Consider the following 27,116-nt stretch of genomic DNA (forward strand, 5'->3'; position numbering starts at 1 on the left):
AGCTGGAATAATTGCAGAGGTTAATGTTGATAGTCAACTTTATTGTTAAACTCATGTTCGTAAATTGAAAAGAGATCTTGATTTAATTCACCACTTTACAGTAGAAATTACTTTTGGCAGTTTCTTTGCTTGTACACAAAAATGAATTTGTTAATGAAAAAAAAACCATTTTAGATTTTACGTATCATGTACTTGCCCACGCTGGGCAGCTCACCGTCCATGTTCAATGAAATTCAACATAAGATTCTGTAAGACATTATTGAGTTGTATTAGCTGATCAAAATGAGAAGATGTGGTATGATTGCCAATGAGACAACTTTTAATCCTCCAAAGTTCAAGTGAAGTGCATGTAAGCAATTAAAGGCTTGTCTTTTTTCCCCCAAAGGTAATGTAAACAATTTTTAGGGTTATTAAAAAGTGAAAGAAATTACATGTCTACTATAAAGGGTAGAAACTTTGAGAGCTAAAATATTGGCCATTGCTACTATGGACAGGTTAGTTTAAACATATATATTTATAGTGGATTGGGAAACAAGTTTGCAACTTATATTAATCCCTTTCCACTTTACAGGTGGGAGTGCTGCCTTGTGGCAGCATTAGCCTGCTCTTTTTCGAAATCTACAAGGGTGTCTTTAACGTGCAAGAGATATGGCTCTCGTAACACAGGTCAGCCATTTATGGCCCCCCTCCGACGGACTATCATCGTTTCCTAGAGACCATACTCTCAAATGGTAAGCTGAAAATTCAGTTCCTGAAATTTTCATCCCAGACGGGAATCGAACCAGGAACCTTTGTGTTAGTAGTCAGATGCACTAACCACTATAGGTTGCATGGTATAAATAAAAGCAACAGCAGTATACGGCTTTTCGAAATTCTTAAATCGATAGAGAAAAAAAACATAACCGGGTTACAAATTAAAACTGAGGGAAATGCATCAAACATTAGAGAACTACCACACAACAAAAACATAACCTTAATCCTTGTTAGCTATATACATGATATATGAAATTTATAACTTACTGAAATAGAAATTGATTTTATATTTAGGAATTTCTAAGTCTTTCAGTATTGAGCCAACTGACCAGTAATTATTTCTTTATTTTTAGGGATTTCAAAGTCCTTCAGTATTGAGCCAGCTGATCAGGAAGTTAAATTAGGGGGGGTGGCCAGATTTAAATGTCAGATTGATGGAATACCTCCTCCACTTTATGTCTGGGAAAAAAACAGTTCACCTCTACCTCATAATAACAGGTAAGAGTTACAGGGCAGGTAACAAGTATAGATTATAGCATGGCCTTTCCATATTGGCCCTGGTATCATCCAGAGACTCCCATATCGGCCTCAAGGCTTTAGCTGAGGGATGATATGGGTCGAGGGATGATACCAGGGCCAATATGGAAAAGACATGTAATAATCTATTTATCACATATCTAAGTTGTGCAGAATAGAGACACACAGTTCAATTATTACAATTTAATGAAACATAAAAGGTAAAATCTAAAATTTTGTATCACAAAAGTGTCGTTAAGGACGCAATGACGTGATGTCATTTGGAATCAGGCCACAATATCAATATACTCTTTTTTGCCCAGGGCAATTTTGAGGTAATTGCATATATGCAAAACCCAAGGTATTCGTTACAAATATGTGATAAACTTAATAACTTACTTACTTACTTACTCTTACTGTAAAGTAGTGTCATGATACTACTTAGAAGCTTTTCTATCAGTCTGGATCTATTTTTATCAGTAGGACTGTCATTGTATTCATCTGTTAGCTCATAAAAATCAAATTCATTCAAAATAAGATATTTAGCAGAAATTTTTATCCAACATCTTTAAACTAATCAGAATTTCTGCTACAAGGCTATGCACTCACACTCGCAAAGTGGAAAGGGATTAAAATAAGTTGCAATAACTTGTTTCCCAATCCACTATAAATAAATATGTTTAAACTAAAAATCAGAATTTCTTATCCATAGGACTGATGAAGGGCAGCTGACGTTTTGAGAGTATAACATAATTGCAATTATATTTTTGATTTACAGTTTTTCACATTTTTTTGTTTTTCACATTTTTAAAATTTTTAGTCTTTTATTTTAAGCTCATTTGGCCGATTGAGCAATTTTGAGCTTTTTTTTCAGAAACTGTATCTGAAAAATTGATCTGCAAAACTGTTCAGATCAACCAAAAATAAGTCATGAACTTTAATGTTTGAAAGAGTCTACCACTATTGGGGGGTTGAACGACCTTGACTAATGGTCAGTTACGAGGGGGCGTTTTTGTTGAAGATGCATTTTTACCGAGGTGAACTAGCATGGTGTTCTTCACCTTTCAGTACTTAAACAGCGTTTTAATTTGCGTGTAATTTATTATCGTAGTGCTATAAAATTGTGCAGTGTGCAAATGTACATGTAAAAATTTAGTAGTAATTATATAATGTAGGTTGTCAAACGATCGTTCATATACTATGAATATACAATGGATATGAAGTACTCTTCGTATACCATTATTTAAACAGACATTTTATTGAAACTGCTATTAGTTTTAAACTATTTTGAATTTTAACTTTCTGCCAAAAAAGGTTTATACCTGTAATGTACAACCACAGCAAAAGTAAAAATACTGTCACTGTCAACTTGAAGTACAAATCTAGTACTAGAACTGTACAATGTTGTACTGAAATAGTACAATTTTGAATGACTGAAAAATACAAAATTATCAAGGAACATTTATATACAACCTATAGTTTAAGTAAATAGAAATCTATGAAATTTTGACACAAGGTTTATGACCACAAATGGAAGGTTGGGATTGATTTGGGGAGTTTTGGTTCCAACAGTTTAGGAAAAAGGGGCCTAAAAAGGGCCCAAATAAGCATTATTCTTGTTTTTTGCACAATAACTTTAGTTTAAGTTAATAGAAATCAATGAAATTTAAACACAAGGTTTATGACCACAAAAGGAAGGTATGTATTGATGTTGGGAGTTCAGTCCCAACAGTTTAGGAATTAGGGGCCAAAATAAGCATTTTTCTTGGTTTTCGCACCATATTTTTAGTATAAGTGAATAGAAATCTATGAAATTTAAACACAAGTTTTATGACCATAAAAGGAAGGTTGGTATTGATTTTGGGAGTTTTGGTCCAAACAATTTAGGAATAAGGGACCCAAAGGGTCCAAAATTAAACTTTGTTTGATTTCATCAAAAATTGAATAATTAGGGTTCTTTGATATGCCGAATCTAACTGTGTATGTAGATTCTTAATTTTTTATCCCGTTTTTAAATTGGTCTACATTAAGGTCCAAAGGGTCCAAAATTAAACTTAGTTTGATTTTGACAAAAATTGAATCCTTGGGGTTCTTTGATATGCTAAATCTAAAAATGTACTTAGATTTTTGATTATTGGCCCAGTTTTCAAGTTGGTCCAAATTTAGGGTCCAGAATTAAACTTTGTTTGATTTCATCAAAAATTGAATAAATGGGGTCCTTTGATATGCCAAGTCTAACTGTGTATGTAGATTCTTAATTTTTATGCCCCACCTACGATAGTAGAGGGGCATTATGTTTTCTGGTCTGTGCCTCCGTTCGTCTGTCTGTCTGTGCGTCCGTCCGTCCGTCTGTCCCGCTTCAGGTTAAAGTTTTTGGTCAAGGTAGTTTTTGATGAAGTTGAAGTCCAATCAACTTGAAACTAAGTATACATGTGCCCTATGATATGATCTTTCTAATTTAAATGCCAAATTAGAGTTTTGACCACAATTTTACGGTTCACTGAACATAGAAAATGATGGTGCAAATTTCAGGTTAAAGTTTTTGGTCAAGGTAGTTTTTGATAAAGTAGAAGTCCAATCAACTTGAAACTTAGTGTACATGTTCCCTTTGATAACATCATTTTAATTTTAATGCCAAATTAGAGAATTTATTCCAATTTCATGGTCCATTAAACATAGAAAATGATAGTGCGAGTGGGGCATCCGTGTACTGTGGACACATTCTTGTTGGTTTTGTTTTCAAATTGGTCTACATTAAAGTCCAAAGGGTCCAAAATTAAACTTAGTTTGATTTTAACAAAAAATTGATTCTTGGGGTTCTTTGATATGCTGAATCCAAACATGTAATTAGATTTTTATACGACCGCAAATTTTGAAAAAATTTTCGTCGTATATTGCTATCACGTTGGCGTCGTCGTCGTCGTCGTCGTCGTCGTCGTCGTCGTCGTCGTCGTCGTCGTCGTCGTCGTCGTCGTCGTCCGAATACTTTTAGTTTTCGCACTCTAACTTTAGTAAAAGTTAATAGAAATCTATGAAATTTTAACACAAGGTTTATGACCATAAAAGGAAGGCTGGTATTGATTTTGGGAGTTTTGGTCCCAACATTTTAGGAATTAGGGGCCAAAAAGGGCCCAAATAAGCAATTTCTTGGTTTTCGCACTATAACTTTAGTTTAAGTTAATAGAAATCTATGAAGTTTTGACACAAGGTTTATGACCACAAAAGAAAGGTTGGGATTGATTTTGGGAGTTTTGGTTTCAACAGTTTAGGAATTAGGGGCCAAAAAAGGGCCCAAATAAGCATTATTCTTGGTTTTCGCACAATAACTTTAGTTAAAGTAAATAGAAATCAATGAAATTTAAACACAATGTTTATGGCCACAAAAGGAAGGTTGGTATTGATTTTGGGAGTTTTGGTCCCAACAGTTAAGGAAAAAGGGGCCCAAAGGGTCCAAAATTAAACTTTGTTTGATTTCATCAAAATTGAATAATTGGGGTTCTTTAATATGCCGAATCTAACTGTGTATGTAGGTTCTTAATTTTTGGTCCCGTTTTCAAATTGGTCTACATTAAGGTCCAAAGGGTCCAAAATTAAACTTAGTTTGATTTTAACAAAAATTGAAACCTTGGGGTTCTTTGATATGCTGAATCTAAAAATGTACTTAGATTTTTGATTATTGGCCTAGTTTTCAAGTTGGCCCAAATCGAGGTCCAAAATTAAACATTGTTTGATTTCATCAAAAATTGAATAATTGGGGTTCTTTGATATGCCAAATCTAACTGTGTATGTAGATTCTTAATTTTTGGTCCAGTTTTAAAATTGGTCTAAATTAAAGTGCAAAGGGTCCAAAATTAAACTAAGTTTGATTTTAACAAAAATTAAATTCTTGGGCCTCTTTGATATGCTGAATCTCAACATGTACTTAGATTTTTGATTATGGACCCAGTTTTCAAGTTGGTCCAAATCAGGATCTAAAATTATTATATTAAGTATTGTGCAATAGCAAGTCTTTTCAATTGCACAGTATTGTGCAATGGCAAGAAATATCTAATTTCACAATATTGTGAAATTGCAAATTTTTTTTTAATTAAGAGTTATCTTTCTTTGTCCAGTATAGTAAGCAAGAAATATCTGCAAGAATTTTTTTTAATTGGAGTTATCTTTCTTTGTCCAGAAACAACTTAAATCTTTGTTATATACAATATACAATGTATATTCACTTTTTACTACCAACTGATAAATTTAAATAATCTTTACCATTCAGTGATAACAAGCAGTTTTTTTACATCTTAATATTTTATGATGTATTTAAATGAGTAGTAATTGTTGCAAACTCCATTAGAATATTTTAATTGAAATTAGTTTTGGAATAAGGGAAAGGGGGATGTGATTAAAAAATTGTGTTCAATTTTTCTCATTTGAAATTTCATAAATAAAAAGAAAATTTCTTGAAACATTTTTTTGAGAGGATTAATATTCAACAGCATAGTGAATTGCTCAAAGAGAAAACAAAAATTTTAAGTTCATTTGAATACATTCATTCTGTGTCAGAAACCTATGCTGTGTCAACTATTTAATCACAATCCAAATTTAGAGCGGAATCCAGCTTGAATGTTGTGTCCATACTTGCCCCAACCGTTCAGGGTTCAACCTCTGCGGTCGTATAAAGCTACGCCCTGCGGAGCATCTGGTTGATTATTGGCCCAGTTTTCAAGTTGGTCCAAATCAGGATCCAAAATTATATTAAGTATTGTGCAATAGAAAGAAATTTTCAATTGCACAGTACTCAGCAATAGCAAGAAATCTTCAATTGCACAGTATTGCGCAATAGCAAGAAATCTTCAATTGCACAGTATTATGCAATAGCAAGTATTCTCAATTGCACAGTATTGCGCAATAGCAAGAAATATCTAATTGCACAATATTGTGCAATAGCAAGAAATTTCAATTGGAGTTATCTTTCTTTGTCCAGAATAGTAGTTGAATCAACTTAAATCATTGTTTTATACAATATACAATGTATATTTACTTTTACTACCAACTGATAAATTAAAACAATCTTTACCATTCAGTGATAACAAGCACTTTTTTACATTTTAATATTTTATGATGTATTTAAATGAGTAATTATTGTTACAAACTCCATTAGAAATTTTAAATTGAGATCGGTTGAGATTGGAATAAAGGAAAGGGGGATGTGAAAAAAAATTTTGGGGGGAGGGGGGTTCAATTTTTCTCATTTGAAAAATTTAATAAATAAAAAGAAAACTCCTTTAAACATTTTTTTGAGAGGATTAATATTCAACAGCATAGTGAATTGCTCAAAGGCAAAAAAAAAAAATTTAAGTTCATTAGACCACATTCATTCTGTGTCAGAAACCTATGCTGTGTCTACTATTTAATCACAATCCAAATTTAGAGCTGAATCCAGCTTGAATGTTGTGTCTATACTTGCCCCAACCGTTCAGGGTTCAACCTCTGCGGTCGTATAAAGCTGCGCCCTGCAGAGCATCTGGTCAAAACTGTAATGGTTTTAGTTGGGTTATGGTTATGGGTATTGGGGTTATATTCATATTTGAATAATATCATCATCAAACATATCTGAAAGTATAGGGGTTAAATTTGTCTTTGAAAACTTGAACCTCAACAGGCACAGATCCAGAAGGGGGGTTCTGGGGGTTGGAACCCCCCTTTTTAAAATGGCTGGATCCGCCCCTGCCCAACCTTAACTCTCCTTGTTAAATCTAAATCATTAGGATAGTTTTCTAGAATGTGTATGGCTTTGTTTATACAGTATTGCTATTTATAACACGCAATGTTCAATAAATTGGCAATTAAACATATATAGCTTTTAAAACAGTTTCATACCTTGCCCTAGCTTTATTTTTGTGGAGCGTTTAAAAAATTCTTGTAAGGTTTTAACTTTCTATTTTATAATTTTAAAATCGAAAAAATGATTTATAGTTGCTACATGTATATTAAAAAATGCCTTGTATGACACGGATTATAGACAATAATTTTCAAGGAGTGAAACACCACAGTTTCCATGAAATGTCAATTTATTGACCTAAAAATAGCTATTATGACACCCACACACAGCCACAATTAGGAATATATTCTAAAATGGTGATAAAATATATTCGCACCAACAAACTATTTCTACAGAAGAATTTAAGAACATCTTATCTTAACAAATCAATGAAATACCATAAGGATATAATTGTATTTGAGATTTTGTATAGATACAATGATTCTGTCTGTCACAATGTTAAACGGAAAGTTGCAATGAATATAGTGTTTACTTTCATAATATATAGTCTTTGATTTATTGATCTAGAAACTGCCTGGAGATTATATAAGAAAATGCTTTCTGAAAATCTTGGCAGCCTTTTAAGAACTTAAGTATTAAAGATGGTATTTCAAAATATACAGCCAAAATTGGAAAGTACAGCAAATTAAATAGAGAATGGAAATGGGGAATATCTCAAAGAGATAGCAACCCAACCAAAGAGTGAACAACAGCCAAAGGTCACCAAAAGGTCTTCAAGGCAGAGACAATATCCCCCACCCGGTGGTGGTCGTCAGCTGGCCCCTAAAAAGAATGTATACTAATTCAGGGAAAATGGGCTTCACACTAACTCCAAAAAATTAACTGAAATTTAATAAACATACTCTCCCATAATACCTCTAGCCCAGTTTTCAGTGTGATTATTGTGGATTCATTATATTTGGATGTCAGAAGTCTGATTCTGAGGGAAAAAAATTGTTTGTTTCCCCCTCAGCTGCCACTATATGTAATGGTAAAATTTAAAGAAAAAAATTGTTTTCGACTTGTTGCGAAAAAAAAAAAAATTGTCCAGAAAAAAATAACATAGCCCCCCTCCCCAGAAAATCAAATGGTTGCTGCCTAAAAAGAGATGTTGAGTATACATCAAGGAGACAACAGCTCAATGACAATTAAAAGCAAACAATTATGACATAGAGAGGAGAAGCAAACAGATTTCAACCATTAACAGAAGTCTAGCTCTTGTTCATAAAAGATGTGAATAATTTAACACAAACAGTTGAAGCTTTTCCATTAACACCAAGTTCTCCGCCTATCAAAACAATTTTTTTACGATATTACTTTAGACAGCTCCTGGTATGGTGCCTGACCTTGGATAGGCCCATAATTGACTCAAAATAGTTGTTGTGTGAGGTTTACGCTAGTTTTTTGGACAACTGACACGCCTCCCTTTTTATTAAATGGCGGATCAGTAAATAACAACTTGACACATGCATCTAAATGAAATTGCCTGTCATATTTGATTTGTCAATTTTAAAGTAATTTACAAATTGTAAAATGTCTTGATACTAAAGACCTAATTACAAATACAATGCATTTTGTAAATTACCCTGTCCTATAAGTCATGGATTCATTTATATTATGTGAAATGCACTGACTTGTGAGGGTCTGGATGGGAAATGCCTGTACCAAGTCAAGAAAATGACAATTTGTTTAATGTGTTTTGATTTTGCCATTGACTTGGGACTTTCTTTTTTTTAATTTCAACAGAGTTAAGTAAAGAATGGAGAATAATCTGGGCAAAAGCCAAATGTGCAGAACAAAGGGCTTATGAAATACTGTAAATTCTGAAATTATTGCTTAAAATTAAGAAAGGAAATGGTGAATGTGTCAAAGCGACAACCACCGACCATAGAGAAGACAACAGCCGAAGGAAACCAATGGGTCTTCAATGTAGCGAGAATTCCCGCACCCGTAGGTGTCCTTCAGCTGGCCCCTAAAATATGCATACTAGTACAGTGATAATGGACGTCATACTAAACTCTGAATTATACACAAGAAACTAAAATTAAAAATCACACAAGACTAACAAAGGCCAGAGGCTCCTGACTTGGGACAGGCGCAACATTGCGGTGGGGTTAAACATGTTTATGAGATCTCAACCCTCCCCTATTACATTTATTATTGTGATTTTTTTAAAATGTACAAAAATGTGAGATTAATTATTGCAATGTTAGAAAATCTGCATACAGATGTATGTATCAGTGATATAAGAATGCAAAGTCTTATTATTGCAATGTACTCACTTACATGTAGTTGCATTATTTAAATTTACAGTATAGGATAGTTCAATAACAGGGTGCCAAAATAATAGAATAGAGAATGATAGGCCAATTTTTTTTATATACCATAAATGGCCTGAAAATAGTACATGTATTAGAAAAAAGAAGAGCCTCCATGAAGACCCTTGCTTATTGAATGGACAATATTACATCAGATTCTACTTAATATTTGGACTGCACTTGCTTCAAGATTAAATGAAATTATTCTGTCATCTCTAGTAAATTATGGTTCAATCTTTAATTCAAAACATTGCAGTGATATTGTTGGCTTTTCTCAAAACTACCTCTACCCTTTTTTATTGGGAAAATATGTGTAATTTTCATCAAATTGAGAATTTTGAATATAAACCATGAATTTGATTGAAACTTCAATTTACAGACCCCATTTCAAGAGTCAAACCCTGCTTTGAAATAAGACCCCTTTTTGTTAGTGATGATACATAAATAGATCCTGAAATCTGCACATATAGTAAATTTAGGCATGAAAAAAGTATAAATGAATGTTTTTCAGTTTGAATTCATGCACAATTACTCTGAAACTGCATTGTTTGGGAAAAAAATTGTCTTTTTGGGAATAATTTTAAGCCATTTTTTTAAATTTGGGATTCTTCTCCAGACATTGTATTGTATGGAAAAACACCAAGGAGTCCGAACATTTTACACAAATTCCAAAACCTAACCTAAGTGCATCCTTATAATGATCAAAGGACCTGCGGGGAAAAAGAATCTCCAGATGTTGTTCACTTTTTTTGTCCATTGTCTTAATTGATGTTTATAAGATTTTTTTCATGTAGAAATAAATTAGTTTTTATTACCTCTGTTCATAGATTTTGTGCAGCAACTTCATGACTGGTTTTTAAAAAAAACAACTTCAAATGTTCAAAATTTATAAAAAATGTATACATTTATTTTATTTGAAACATGTGTCATTAAAATTTAGCTATATTGAGAAAAACTTGTTATTAGAAATGCAAGGAATTTTCAAACAAATAAGAAAAATATGTTCATTTCTTTGACATAAAGAATTATGTAATTTTATTTGTAGTTGTACTTAACAAATACAATAGGGCATTTGGTGTAATTGCAAATAAGACAAATATGGTGTTATTTAATAACATTTAGCTACATCTTCAAAATTTTAGACCTTTAGGCGACATATGTGTGAATCAGTATTCAAAGACTGCCTGTAAAAAGATACCACTTTTCCCTACATGTGGGTCTCAGAAGGGGGGTAAATATAAAAAAAGTGTGGGGGGGGGGCACAGGAGGAGGTAGGGACACTTGAAATTACTAATGATAGAAAGATCAGAGGAATTGGCAAGACAAAACAATAAGTGTGATCTGGGATCAGACCCTCCTCCCCAAATGAGACCCCTTCCCATGTATGGCCAGAATCTTACATATGACAGAATTGATTAACAAGTTAAAATTAGTATTTTTTATACTGACCAAAAAATTTGAAGAATTTTTCAAATTTTTTATTTTGAAATATAGATATTGATCTAAAAAATTACAGGGCAACAAAAAGTCATAAAAAACCCATAATTATGACATTTATAAATAAAACATGTTTGTTATATAAATGATTTTACCTTAAAAAAAAATCCATAAAAAAATGGGTGTGATTTGTATATTCATTAAATTCTCACTGGTGGAAATATTATCTTCAAAGTAAACTGATACTTATGCCTTGCAAATTAGTGTATTTTTAGTTCTATAGGGCTGAAAAGGTCTATCGATAATGACTGCAACTGATAAAAAGAAAAACACCCATACTTATTTAAAGATCTTAAATAGAAAATGTGTGCCAGTTCTACAAAAGTACATGAAGAAAAAGAAAACAGATGCAATATGGCTTAATTTTTTATGACACAATTAAAACCCATGCATACTGGTACACTTGACATATATTAAAACAGAGGAACTATACTTTTACTGCTGTTTTATATCTCAAAGTTATAAATGAACCACTTCAACGTAGACTTAAAGCTAACATCTACCTGATAAAGTGATACATAGAGCCAAACCCATACCACAAAGCAAGCTAAACAAAAAGCCCCCACAACAAATTGTAAAATAATTCAAATGAGAAAACCAATGGTCTTATTTATGAACAATGCTTTGTACTAGACCTTGTAATCTGCTTAGCATTTTTTTTTTTACATGCTTATTCACAAATTTACAGACCAAGGCAAGACCTTCATGGGAAGTCAAGGTAGTTCAAAACTTAACCCTCAACAACACCGTAAAAAGAGGGGTGAAAGATACCAGAGGGACAGTCAAACTCATAGATCAAAAATAAAATGACAACACTACCTCTAAAAAAGAAAAAGACAAACAGACAAATAATAGTACACATGACACAACATAGAAGACTAAAAACTAAGCAACACAAACCCCACCAAAAACTGGGGTGATCTCAGGTGCTCTGGGAGGGTTATTAAAGCAGATTCTGCTCCACATGTGGCACCTCTTGTGTTGCTCATGTAACATTTCAGGGGAAGGCATGTCAACCTATTCACTGTGAGTTCAAAGCCCTCTTGCCACTGATGAATCCATGGCTAGGTTTGTCAGTTTTCTGCCAAAGTTGGTGGTTCTCTATGGACACCCTTGCTATCACCTCTAATTAAAACCGACCGTAAGGATATATTTAATAATACTGAAAGTGGTACTGTAAATTCACAAATTAATGCAAGGTTTTTATTATTGCGAAAAATGCGACTGAGTTGTAAACGCAATAATTTAAATCCTGATTTTGAAATATCTTATATGAATTTAACAGGAGATTTCTCAAAATCGTAAAAATAAAAATCACATTTAAGTCTAAAATGACAAAATCCCAATAATAAATGCACGCAATAATTTCTGAATTTACAGTATTAAACACCAACAATCCATCAACCAATCAGGATTTGTATTGCTATGTAATAATTACTGATATTTTTCAGGTATATAACCCTATACTCAGGAATATTACAGTATTAAACACCAACAATCCATCAAGCAATCAGGATTTGTATTGCTATATTATGATTACTGATATTTTTCAGGTATATAACCCTATACTCAGGAATATTACAGATACACAATATATCAGAGTCTGATGCCGGTTCCTTCCACTGCTCAGTATACCAAAGTTTTAACAAAGTCAACAATGTACCAGTTACTATTGATCTAATATGGCAGCACAGTCGTGTCCAGGCAGAACTCAAGGTTATAACAGGTATGTAGCAGTAATGTCCAAGCAGGACTCAAGGTTATAACAGGTATGTAGCAGTAATGTCCAGGCAGGACTCAAGGATATAATAGGTATGTAGCACAGATGTGTCCAGCAGGACTCAAGGTTATAACAGGTAGGTAGCACAGTCGAGTCCAGACAGGACTCAAGGTTATAACAGGTAGGTAGCACAGTCGTGTCCAGGCAGGACTCGAGGTTATAACAGGTAGGTAGCACAGTCGTGTCCAGGCAGGACTCAAAGTTATAACAGGTAGGTAGCACAGTCGAGTCCATGCAGGACTCAAGGCTGCAACAGGTAGGTAGCACAGTTATTTCTAGGCAGGTTTCAAGGTTACAACAAGTAGGCAGAAGGCATGTCTTGTCCAGGCAGGACTCAAGGCTACAACAGGTAGGCAGAAGGCATGTCTAGGAAGGACTCTAGGTTATAACAGGTATGTAGCAGTAATGTCCAGGCAGGACTCAAGGTTATAACAGGTAGGTAGCACAGTCATTTCTAGGCAGTACTCAAGGTTATAACAGGTAGGTAGCACAGTCGTGTCCAGGCAGGACTCAAGGTTATAACAGGTAGGTAGCACAGTCGTGTCCAGGCAGGACTCAAGGTTATAACAGGTAGGTAGCACAGTCGAGTCCATGCAGGACTCAAGGCTACAACAGGTAGGTAGCACAGTTATTTCTAGGCAGGTTTCAAGGTTACAACAAGTAGGCAGAAGGCATGTCTAGTCCAGGCAGGACTCAAGGCTACAAAAGGTAGGCAGAAGGCATGTCTAGGAAGGACTCAAGGCTACAACAGGTAGGCAGAAGGCATGTCTAGGCAGGACTCAAGGTTATAACAGGTAGGTAGCACAGTCATTTCTAGGTAGGACTCAAGGTTATTACAGATAGGTAGCACAGTCGTGTCCAGGCAGGACTCTAGGTTATAACAGGTATTAGCAGTAATGTCCAGGCAGGACTCAAGGTTATAACAGGTAGGTAGCACAGTCATTTCTAGGCAGTACTCAAGGTTATAACAGGTAGGTAGCACAGTCGTGTCCAGGCAGGACTCAAGGTTATAACAGGTAGGTAGCACAGTCGTGCCCAGGCAGGACCCAAGGTTATAACAGGTAGGTAGCACAGTCGAGTCCATGCAGGACTCAAGGCTACAACAGGTAGGTAGCACAGTTATTTCTAGGCAGGTTTCAAGGTTACAACAAGTAGGCAGAATGCATGTCTAGTCCAGGCAGGACTCAAGGCTACAACAGGTAGGCAGAAGGCATGTCTAGGAAGAACTCAAGGCTACAACAGGTAGGCAGAAGGCATGTCTAGGCTGGACTCAAGGTTATAACAGGTAGGTAGCACAGTCATTTCTAGGTAGGACTCAAGGTTATTACAGATAGGTAGCACAGTCGTGTCCAGGCAGGACTCTAGGTTATAACAGGTATGTAGCAGTAATGTCCAGGCAGGACTCAAGGTTATAACAGGTAGGTAGCACAGTCATTTCTAGGCAGTACTCAAGGTTATAACAGGTAGGTAGCACAGTTATTTCTAGGCAGGTTTCAAGGTTACAACAAGTAGGCAGAAGGCGTGTCTAGTCCAGGCAGGACTCAAGGCTACAACAGGTAGGCAGAAGGCATGTCCAGGCAGGACTCAAGGTTATAACAGGTAGGTAGGTAGCACAGTCATTTCTAGGTAGAACTCAAGGTTATTACAGATAGATAGCATAATTGTGTTCAAGTGGGCAACACAGGATTTATAGATGTATAGGTTATTGTAAAAAGCACTGAGGTTGATGTTTTTGATTAGAAATGGTTACTTGTTTTCAAAAGTTGTGGTTGGTTATATCCACTTGATACTTAAAACACATGCTATTTATGATTTGAATTTTTGAAAGGGGGACGAACGATACCAGAGGGACAGTCAAACTCATAAATCGAAAAATAAATTGACAATGCTTGAAAAATATGTGCCTAATTAGAGTTTTAACCAAGATTTTTTTTTGTTGCTAAAATGAAAATGTGTCAGTGATAACTTGAACTGAGCATGAAAGTCATGAAAGTGTTCTGTGGACATATTCCAAATTAATTTTAATTCTAAAATGATTCTATTGTTATTCCTTAATTGTGGTTTTCAATTTAAATTGCAATTCTAGAATAATTAATGTTTTTATTTCTTTACATCTTGGTTTTATTAAATTTTATCCCAATATTTTGCTTGCACAAGGAATCTTAAGACTTCATCGCTTGACACTAGGGTACATGAATCTATGTCGATGATCTAAGTCAAGGCTGTGTTTTCTCAGACAGACATAATCAATAGCCATTATCAAGATCTTAATATATCTGTAATTCCTCAGAACTTATAAGGATAATTTCTGTCTAGAATGTGAGAGGTCAGCTGACGCTCCTATTCATAGAGCTCTTGTATCTTTTGCCCTAAAATTAACAATGAAATTGGAGAAAATTTGTTTCTAATGTACTTTAAAGGTTTGAATGCTTTGAAAATAACAAAACACGTTATTTAGCCGTGATGGGTTTGTCCATGGTTATAAGACTGTTTCTACTTTATTAAGGTGGTACCTTACACTACAGGGAGATAACTTTGTAAAATCAGTTAAACGTTTTAATAACGTTATGTTGTAAAGGGAATATTAAGCTTCTCAATGATTAAAATTGGTGTTTGTCAAACTGCTATAGGGTGCAATCAACAGTTTTTTTCTATGACGTCACATTTTTAGGGACCATGCATAAGTGACCCTTAGTGGTGGACTGATTAATAAAGATACTTGTATAAAACTTGATATCACTGGAATCAGAATGTTCTCTAGTTTATAATGAAATAAAAATAATGTGTACTTTTATTATATTAAAAACATTTCATCCAATGAACATGGGGGAAAAAAGCTCTAGTTTTGACAGAAAAAAACTTGAAACCAGGTCATGTGCTCAGACATGAAGACATGATCCATGCACATTTTTCATAATCAAAACTGTATGAAATTTGTAGGTTTTTACCTGGCCTTTCAAAAAAATCTTGTTTCAGGGTACGGTTTCCTGCTCCGAAAAGAGCTACAGTGGCTGCAAATAAGTTTTCAATTTTCACTGCCAAAAAAAACAGGATGTTTACAAAGTTGTCTCCCCTCAAAACATGTAAAGTTAATTTAATTTTTAAAAATATTTCAATCATTCAACCTGTTTTAATTGAAAGCTAATTAACTATTTTTTACTATCAAACACAAAAAATATGATACGTTTGCACCAATTGAGTTAATAAACAGGGGTTTCCCTCCATGGTTATTTTTAGTCAGGGAATAACCCCTAGTTTTTTATACGAAACTGTTTATAGCACCCATATAACCAGTATAATTTTTCTGATAAAATGGTTGGTTCAAAACTTTTGAAATTTTTATATTTTTGTTAAAGGGTCAAAGTAAATACTTGTCAAATTTTTATGAAAATTAAACGAGCCAAACTAATTTGAGTGAAAGTGTTGGGTACCACCTTAAATAGCTCTACAGAAAAGTGCAAATCACAATTTGTAAGAGTAAACTGTTATAGGTCAAATTAAATACAGCTTCAAACACAGAGCCTCTAATAGCTCAAAAAGAATAGCAAGCTATGAAGAGTCCCTACAATAACTAGTGTAAAACCATTCAAACAAGAAAACCAAAGGTCTATTAATCTGTATCAACAAATGACAACCACTGAACATCAAGTTCTTGACTCGGAACAGGTGCAAACACATGACAACCACTGAACATCAAGTTCTTGACTCGGAACAGGTGCAAACACATGACAACCACTGAACATCAAGTTCTTGACTCGGAACAGGTGCAAACACATGACAACCACTGAACATCAAGTTCTTGACTCGGAACAGGTGCAAACACATGACAACCACTGAACATCAAGTTCTTGACTAGGAACAGGTGCAAACACATGACAACCACTGAACATCAAGTTCTTCACTCAGAACAGGTGCAAACACATGACAACCACTGAACATCAAGTTCTTGACTCAGAACAGGTGCAAACACATGACAACCACTGAACATCAAGTTCTTGACTCGGAACAGGTGCAAACACATGACAACCACTGAACATCAAGTTCTTGACTAGGAACAGGTGCAAACAAATGGCAACCACTGAACATCAAGTTCTTGACTAGGAACAGGTGCAAACAAATGGCAACCACTGAACATCAAGTTCTTGACTAGGAACAGGTGCAAACAAATGGCAACCAATGAACATCAAGTTCTTGACTAGGAACAGGTGCAAACAAATGACAACCACTGAACATCAAGTTCTTGACTAGGAACAGGTGCAAACAAATGCAGCAGGTTTAAATGTTTAAATAGGCACCAACCTTCATCCTACACTGAAACAATAGTGTAACATAACAACATAGAAAGACACACTAAAAAATGTACTTGTGTCATATCTGTTAATCTCAATTCACAATTTTGTATCATCTTCTCGTCTTTTGATCTGCATAACAGATGCATTGCAAGAAAATGATTTTCTTTTTAAATATTAAGCGGGGAATATTTTTGTTAAAAAAAACGTTAACAGTATCTGCATCAGTACAGGTTTTGTTGGCACACATATAAAACACTGTTGAATGAGTCCTCAATAATCTAGGGCATGATATAATTACGAACACATAGAAATAGCTTTAAAAACTAGAACTACAGTCGCTTCTGGTGTAAAATTGGAACAGAGATTAAAACACATGACAGTATCATTATCAGTTATACAGAAGCTTACATAAAAGACGTCAAATTTCAAATAAAAGTTGTGTTTTGAGCAATTTATGTTTGTAAAGTTGTGGCGATGTCAACAGAATCTCTCACTTTTAAGCTTGATAATTAGTTATCTTGTATTTGGATCAGTTTGATATGTAACACTTGTATAACATCTAAATATATAATTCATTAAAATTCAATGATAACAAAGAAGACATGTATAATAAAATTGATTGTAAAACATATTAAACTGATACTTAACTTAGATTTATTCATCATTTTTTGTAATTTTTTAACAACTGCATTTAATTAATGGAAAGATATATGTGTAATAAATTCTGTATGGAAATATTCTGATATCCAAAAATAAGCAAAACGTTTACTGTACAGACAGCTAAAAAATTTAAAGACCTTAGCATGATATTTTTTTTTACCCCATACTCTCCAATCTTCTTTTGTTGTTTTATTCTGTTCTTTTTCACATTATTCTTTATCATGTCTATAAAAAAGAAGATATGTATAATAAAATTGATGGTAATTAAAACATTTTAAACTGATACTTAATTTAGATTTATTCATGGTTTTTATGCCCCACCTATGATAGTAGAGGGGCATTATGTTTTCTGGTCTGTGCATTCGTTCATCTGTGCATCTGTTCATTCGTCCGTCCATTCGTCCGTCCGTCTGTCCTGCCTCAGGTTAAAGTTTTTGGTCAAGGTAGTTTTTGATGAAGTTGAAGTTCAACCAACTGCAAACTTGGTACACATTTTCCCTGTGATATGATCTTTCTAATTTTAATGCCAAATTAGAGATTTTACTCCAATTTCACGGACCAATGAACATAGAAAATGATAGTGAGAGTGGGGCATTCGTGTACTGAGGACACATTCTTGTTTGTAATTTTTTAACAACCGTATATAATTAATGCAACGATTATTGTATGTTATGAACTTTCCGTACGGAAGGATTCTGAAATCCAAAAATAAGCAAAACGTTTACTGTACAGTCAGCTAAAAAATTTCGGACCCCAGCATGATAAAATATTGTCTTCACACTCTCCAATCTTCTTCTATGATGTCTTGCTGTTCAGTGTGAGCCAAGACTCAGTGTTGAAGGCGTTACCTTGACCTATAATGGTTTGCCTTTATAAATTGTTATTTGGATGGAGAGTTGTCTCACTGACACTCATACCACATCTTCCTATATCTAGTATGTAAATCCCATCCAGACAAATAAGCATATTATAAGGGTTTCAGTCACTGTCAGCCTAAATAGGTGTGTTTGATTTAACCCTGTATTTTGGTTTTGCAAAATGGTAGCTTTCAATAATTTTGGAGGGAATCATTTAGCAATTTAATCAAATTTTATTATAAAGCATGAAATATAAAGAATGTCAGAATACATTTTATGGTGTCATGCTGCAAATTGTGTAGTACATGTATACTGCTATAAAAAGTTTGCTTTTAAAATTGGATTTTAAACAAAAGGATGGTTATTTAACTAAAAATGTAGGACATTTTCTGCCCATTGTATAATTTTGAAATTCAATATACACTATGGACAAACTGGGAATTTCTTCTGGTGTTAGATATCAGCAGTCAATAGACTGCATGATACCACCGTATATGGACAAATCCTTCATTTTTGTTTGCATGTAAGTTGGAAATTATTATACTCCATGGCAACATGATATATAGTGCATAAGTACTTTATTACATATATTCTAATGACCTGAGTGCACTAATATGGTGCAAAAGTACTTTACTGATCTTAGTGCACTCAGGTCTCTGGAATATATGTTCTCTGCAGTCTATCTAATTGTGTCTGTCATCTCCAGAAATAACATATTACTGATGTTTCAAAAAAATATTTTAAACACCCAAGAGCTATGGTTCTGCAGCTAACATTATGGTACCATATGTGTTACTTGAGCATAAGTGATCAAAAGTCACTTCCTTAGGGGTGAACCTTTAACTATATTTGACTTAAATTTTGATAAAATTACATTGTTTGCCCCTGTGTGGCATAGGGGGCAATTATGTTTACCCTTAGACTAATACTTTTACTAGTACTTTCAATACTGGTTTCTGTTCTTGAGTTTTAGTTGCCTCGACCAAATGATTAGAAACTTACCCACAAATATCACAATTTTTATAAGCATCAAATAATTAGATCAAGAACAAATTTGGGTGTTGTTACTTTGACCATTCTCATGTTTTTATATTCACAAAAGGAGGCAACACTGATCCAGTAATTACTTAATAAAGGAAATACATGGACCCTGGTATCAGCTGGTTTTTTTTTATACCTTATCTGCACCAAAGCAATAACAATGACCAAACAAAAAATAAATTGTATTCAATTAATTAAGAATAGGAAAAGGTTATAAGAAGGAGTTTATCATGATTTGCTATTAACTTGGTGCATTAATGATAATTAGATGATTAATTTGGCTCCAAGAGGTTTTAAAAAGGTGTTTTAAAGAGGGAATACCAATGAAATTCATATTTTTAGTGGAAAATTGTCTAGCCATAATTTTATAGATATCAATGGGAAAAGTTTCATGTCATTCTTGGTACTCTAATGAAAATGAAAATATCTAGGAGCAAAATTCTATATCTGTTAGACCAGAGCATATAGTTTACTTTATGGAATTTGGATCCTCAATGCTCTTCAACTTTGTACTTGTTTGGTTTTATAACTATTTTGATATGCGCGTCTCTGATGAGTCTTATGTAGACAAAACACGCATCTGGCGTACTAAATTATATTCCTGGTAGTTTTAATATTTTAATACTCTAGTTCAAGAAATCTAGATCTTTTTGAAAAGCTTTGGTTATACTAAACACTTGCAAATCTTAGCTTGACACCATTTTTGAGTATGGTCTTGAGGAAACGATGATAGTCCCTCGGAAGGGGACGATAAATGGCTGACCCGTGTTAAAAGAGAGTCATATCTCTTGCACGCTAAAGACACCCTTGTAGATTTCGAAAAAGAGTAGGCTTATGCCGCTACAAGGCAGCACTTGCACCCACAAAGTGGAAAGGGATTAATATAAAATGCAAAACTTGTTTCCCAATCCACTATAGATAAATATGTTTAAATTAATCTTAGCTTTAGTAAACTTTCATTTCATTTCTATATTCATATTCAATTCATTTAATTTGTCGCCACAGATGTGTCCTTTTCTTGTTATTATTTGTCAAGAGCAATTGATACATACGGCAAAAAATTAAGAACCAAGAAATAGCTAACTTTTCTCCAACTACCATGGATTCATTTATATTCGTGGGTACCAACTTTTGTGGATTCATATAAAATTGCATTTTGGTGGAAACTTCATTTCATGATTTTGATAAAGTCTGCATACTTTCCTTTAGAAAATTTGTAATAAGTTGAAATTTGTTGTTCCCCTGTTCCCTTTGAAATCCACGAAAATTGGTATCCAGCGAATATTAATGAATCCACAGTACCAAAATTTAAACCAATAAAACATAATGAATCAACAGCATTGGACTTAAATAAGTGACAGGGATTGTTATTTCTAAAAGTCCAAAGTTCAGATTCCTGAGAATGTTTATAGCTTATATGTATATCTCAAGTAGATATGTTTCATTAGACACCTAATCAATACTAGATGACAGATTATCTTCTCTGTAAAGCAGAGTTTTATAAAAGGCAAAACTGAAAAGATGCTTTTGTTTTAAATATCTCATATTCATAAAATTATTCGATTCATATGACAAAACAGTGAAGAAGCAAGCATTGTCAATATTGGTATAAAAGCCTAGAGATTCTTTTGTTTTTAAATATCTCATATTCGTTTTATTATATGGTTTCATTTGACAAAGCAGTCAGAAGCAGCAAGCATTGGTAATAATGGTTTATAGAGGCAAGAGATGCTGTTCTTTTAGATATTTCATATTCATAAAATTATACGGTTTCATATGACAAAACATTGAAGAAGCAAGCATTGTCAATATCGGTATAAAAGACAAGGGATTCTTTTGTTTTTAAATATTTCATATTTGTAAAATTATATGGTTTCATTTGACAAAACAGTCAGAAGCAGCAAGCATTGTCTGAGTAATGGTTTATGACAAGAGATTCTTTTGTTTTTAAATATTTCATATTTGTTAAATTATATGGTTAAATTTGACAAACCAGTGAAGAACCAGCAAAAATTGTCATTAATGGTTTTGACTTGTTTGATCTTTTAGCTAATTATTGTACCGTACTCTGTAGGGGTTAATCATAATCTGCACTTTAAGCATTGTGACAAATAGATACTATCTTAAAAGCAAAATGTTAAAAATTTACAGTTTCTATTTATTTTTTTTGCAAATTTGGCCTCAAAATTAGTTTACAAGTCGCCATACAGTTAGTATGTTGAAGAAGCATTGGTCATCTTGGGCTCTTTGGTCAGGTTGCTGTCTCTTTTACACATTCCCAGGTGTTTCCATTCTCAATTTAACATAGTGTTTTATCTATGCAGAGATTTAATTGTGCATTTTGAATGTCAAAACATGTTTGCAATATTTTATTGTACAGTTTTCTGTGTCCTTGTCTAATTATATCTTCTAAATCAAATGACAATAGGGGTAACTTTTGTCATTTTTATTAAAATGCATATATATATATATGGTAAATATAAAGACCTAGCAAAAATTTCTAACTGCTGTTTTTACTTTCAACTTGGTGATTGAATAATAACATAAATGGTACAAATTTTTCAATCTTGTTTTCTGTTCAGTGGCAAATATTTCACACATATTAAATTTTCAACTTACTTTTTTCAGACACAGAAAGACGACCACCTAAGATTGTGGCTATTTCTAAAGAAGTGAATGCCACAATAAAACACTCAGTTACGTTAGAATGCCTGGCTGACGGAAATCCATCTCCAGTGGTCACATGGATGAAAGGTTTTTAAATCTATTAATAAATTTGGTGTGGTGCTTTTTTTAAATTGATATATATATGTTGTACTTCAGAACAAAACCTTGATGCATTTTGAAAAAAAGAAAATCTTTGTTTTCAAAAATACAATAGATAATGCCCTAAAAATAAAAAGAATGCTGTATATTCACTTATATTTGTAAGATAAAGATAATGGTTTCCCTATACCAATTAAATCAGCGTGAATGCTTACCCCCCTCCCCAATTAATAATGAATTCACAGTAGTATACGATGAGTTTTCAAGTATCAATATAAAAATAATAAGACACAGTATGATTGACCAAATGGCACAGAAATTTACAATACTGTGTCACTGTTCAACAATGAGCAAAACTCAAACCTCATAGTCTGAGCTTTGAAATGACATATGTTTAACACCACAAATCCATCAATCTATAAATCATCAATATATGTTTCCACAGTAAGAACTTTGTTTTATTTAAGGAATGACTGTAATATTTTTTTCTGTCTATGAAGAAATAACTTAAAAAAATTGGTGCACACTGAATAATGCGCGTTGTGGGTTATTTAACAGTGTGCACCACATTTTTTATGTTATTTCGATTATTAGACAGAAAAATAATTACAGTCATTTCTTATAATTTAATTCCAAATTCCATTTTAAACCGTAGAAAACAATGAAAAAACGTTGATGACGTCAAGGTCACATGACTGAATTATGTCTATGGGCTCATAACATAATAACGTCAGCCAATCAGAAGACATGTTACATCCAAAATTAAATTATTTATTTATAGATGGAAATCCAACATTAGATGATAACTTTAAGGAGATTTCTGGCAGAAGTAACTTAAAGTTTATAGAAGTTGGCAAGATTGACGCTGGGACATACAAATGTGTGGCTTCGTCACCTGGATTCCCAGATGCAGTAGCTGAGACCAAACTTAATGTCAAAGGTAAGTATTTCAGTGGCAGTAAAAATTCATGACACTATATTTTGCTCAACCATAACTTGCAAAACTTACATGTTATATAAAGTATTCATTAATTCACTTCCTGAACCTGTATGAAACATTAGCCACTAGACAATTAAATAACTTTCTTGCACAATCTACCTAATTTGTTTGTTTCTGTCCTGAACATGCATGAAATATTTGCCATTGTACAATTAAGAAAAATTTGCATGAAATATTTGTAAATTAACAAAAAGCAAACAAAAGTCAGAGGTATGGACATTTTAAATGTAAAAACATTGAAAATTAATGAATAATGTATGTATTCAAAATACTTCTTACCGGAATGTTTATAAAAAGAACAGTATAGTTTTAAAATTTGGTAATAAATTTGTACATGCAGTTTTTTATTTTATGCATATTATCTTCATCAAAAGATTTTGTCAATTTATGTCTTGGATGTTTATTTCACATTGACCTTATTGACTTTTACTTAAGTGTACTGAAATATAATTGGATAAGCTAATTGATTTCTATTTTGGTTCGTGACATGAATAATGTCTTTAAAGTAATCAATGCATTTATACTGTACAAAAAATGATTCCATGATCACAATATGTTTATAATCTGTGAATAATTTAACAGAACATTTATAAAAGGGCTGCCATCAACACTGAATTTATTACACATTTTACTAATTGAGTTCCCATATATTTTCTAGTATAAAAGGCGGCCAAAAAAAATTAAATTAATATTTAATCAACTGTTTAATATAAGTCTTTTACAAAATAAAATTAATCATTTTGCCTAAAAATTTAAAGAAAAATGCAACCATCCATATTAAATTATTTAGTTTAAACATATTTATTTATAGGGTATTGGGAAACAAGTTTTGCAACTTATATTAATCCCTTTCCACTTTATGGGTGCTAGTGCTGCCTTGTAGCAGCATTAGCCTACTCTTTTTCGAAATCTACTAGGGTGTCTTTAACGTGCAAGAGATATTGCTCTCTCTTAACACGGGTCAGCCATTTATTGTCCCCTTCCAACAGACTATCATCAAGACCATACCTGCAAATGGTGTCAAGGGAGAGCCGAAAATTGTGTTCCTGAAATTTTCATCCAGAACGGGAATCGAACGAAGAACCTTTGTGTTAGTCTTCTGATGCACTTACCACTACACCACGGCTCTCACAAATAAATAAATTATTTGAAGGTTTGGATAAATTTTGGAACACCCCTTTGATATCTCAAGATCATAAATACTTTCTTTACATATAGAATATATAATACACTGAAGGCTAAAATAATAACCTCAAAAATGAAAGAGTGACAAAGTTGAGTGAACACTGAAAAGAATCTGACAATCAATTATCCAAACATTTGAGATTAAACTTAAGGTGGTACCCAACACTTGCACTAAAATTGATTTGGCTCGTTTAATCTTCATAAAATTTTGACAAAGTACTTACTTTGATCCTTTAACAAAAATAAAAAAATTTCAAAAATTTTAAACCAACTGTTTTGTCAGAAAAGTTACACTGGTTATATAGCAGTTTGACAAACACCAATTTTGATCACTGAGAAGCTTAATATTCCTTTTACAACACAACATAATTAAAAAGTTTAGCTGACTTTACAGAGTTATCTCCCTGTAATGTTAGGTACCACCTTAACTTATCAATTTGAATTGACTTGAAACATTGATAAATTAAAAATCAATAACAAAAACTAAGTATAGTTCAGTGAACTAGTATTTGAAGCACAAGTCAATAAGGTATATTTGAAACAGACATCCTTAACACAGCTGTCAAAATCTATTGGACAGGATAAGAAATCTACGAAATTTTAGAATTGTTTTTTTTTTTCTTTTGATATTAATGGACTGCACTTGTATGTCAGATTTTAACCTTAGTTTCCTAATTCATGCAAATTAATCATGACAGTAGATGAGATCTCTGTTTTATAAATCTCCCATGAGATGTCAATTCGTTTTGTTTTGCCAATATTGCATAACAAATTGGAATAAGACAAAAAAATGTCTTAGCATTTATTGATATAACTTGGTGTGAGCGAATTTGTCGGTATCTAGACGTGGAATTTAGATTTAAGGTATACATCAGTAAGACACCAACATTACATAGAAAATTACCACTTAAGGATGTACTCAGCTGAAACTAAATCACAAAGGATTAGTTACAAAATAAGCTTGAAATATTAATAAGTTATGAAACTTATTTTTTAAGTCTTTTTTTAAAAGGTGTGAAAAGGCTTACTAAGACTTTTGTATAATTTTTAGCATTGGCATTATTTGGGTCTCAAATCTTCAAAACAAAAATCAAGAATCTGCTTAAATTTTGGTAAATGATCTTTTATGAGCTATTGAATATAAAAAAGAAGATGTGGTATGATTGCCAATGAGACAACTGTCCACAAGAGACCAAAATGACACAGAAACTAACAACTATAGGTCACTGTACAGACTTCAACAATGAGCAAAGCACATACTACGTAGTCAGCTATAAAGGGCCCCGAATTGACAATGTAAAACAATTCAAACGGGAAAACTAACGGCATTAAGTCTTCTTTGAAAATAAAGTGACTGATAACAAGGAAAATATTTTACCATGTATCGAAGAGAAAAACCTGTAGAGTCCAAACATCTGACAAAAATTCTCAAACTGACACAACAACATCATTAAAGACATCAAAAGGTCAACATGGTCTTCATCAATATATTGGTGTCCATAAAAAAACATTTGTGAATAAGGGAGTAGGTATGTAAAGTCCAAATCTAGCCAGAAATATTATCTTGTATTTATATATTGAAAAATCTATCATCTTTAAACTATTTATTTAATATTTAATTTTCAGTGCCTCCATTCATAATCGAAGCTCCAGTTAGCGAGGGGTACCCTGTAGCCAGGAGGTTCCGATTAAAGTGTACCGTGGGAGGGACTCCTACACCGAAAGTCACATGGTACAAAAACGGACAAAAGATTGAATCCCTGGAAAATATGCAGGTTTGATATTGTTTTCTTTGCTATCATATTGATCTTATTGTTTGTTTCTTTAGTAAGGGCTGTTCCAGAAAAATTGTTAGGCAGGTTTGAGGTCACCCAATGTAAATAAAAAGTTATAAACAAGTTTCCACACAAAAACACATTTAGTTTTTTAATTAGAATTGTTTTGGATGCACCATATTGCTATTTGGAAATCTGTCCCGCTTGACCGAAGCATCTATCCCACTTGAATTTTTGACGTCATACATCAATCACTTCTCTACTGTGGCGTCAGACATTTTCTTTATGACGTGAAAAATTTACAGTACAAATAGAGTTAAGGTGTATTTGAGTCTAGGGAGAAAATATGTCATCCAATGCCATCCCCCCTTTTGTACTTACATTTAATTCTGGAATAGACCTACCTAGATGATTGAGGAATATCTCTTTCAAGGGAAGGTTAATACATGTATCATGGAAAACAATTTTTAAACTTAACTAATATTGTGAAATGTATTACAAAATGCAAATGAACATATGCTAAGATGATTAGATTTATTACATGTATCAATTATTCTAATATGACACTCTACTTTTGTTTTGTAATCAAAACTTTTTTTTATATAAATTAATTACACATCCTTGTCATTACAATTAATTTTAAATGTCACTTGTATTGGGAATGACACTTGAGAAAAAAATTGACATTTATGTGAGAGTTTAGGGTTATGATTTTCAATTAAATATTTTGATTGTAACATGAGTAAGTCTAGAACATATAAGTATTTGTACACTTAATTTTTAAACTATTTTTTTTTTAAATTTTGGCACATTCTAATCTTGTCTAATAGATAGCTTTGGGAGGCAAAAAAGGCCTGTTTTTTTTGT

General features: G+C 33.0%; 1 protein-coding gene across 1 annotated transcript in view; it reads left to right on the forward strand.

The window, feature by feature from the left end:
* The window catches only part of LOC134717931 (protogenin-like), a 92,693-nt gene that overhangs the window by 33,452 nt on the left and 32,125 nt on the right, over window positions 1–27,116 (forward strand). Inside the window, exons 3-7 of the mRNA XM_063580429.1 lie at window positions 1,107–1,251; window positions 12,447–12,619; window positions 22,152–22,277; window positions 23,071–23,229; window positions 26,101–26,249. Of these exons, the coding sequence (XP_063436499.1) occupies window positions 1,107–1,251; window positions 12,447–12,619; window positions 22,152–22,277; window positions 23,071–23,229; window positions 26,101–26,249 (752 nt within the window). The remainder of the gene's footprint in view (window positions 1–1,106; window positions 1,252–12,446; window positions 12,620–22,151; window positions 22,278–23,070; window positions 23,230–26,100; window positions 26,250–27,116) is intronic.

The sequence above is a fragment of the Mytilus trossulus genome, chromosome 5 (assembly GCF_036588685.1).
Source record: "Mytilus trossulus isolate FHL-02 chromosome 5, PNRI_Mtr1.1.1.hap1, whole genome shotgun sequence".
Classification (NCBI taxonomy): Eukaryota; Metazoa; Mollusca; class Bivalvia; order Mytilida; family Mytilidae; genus Mytilus; species Mytilus trossulus.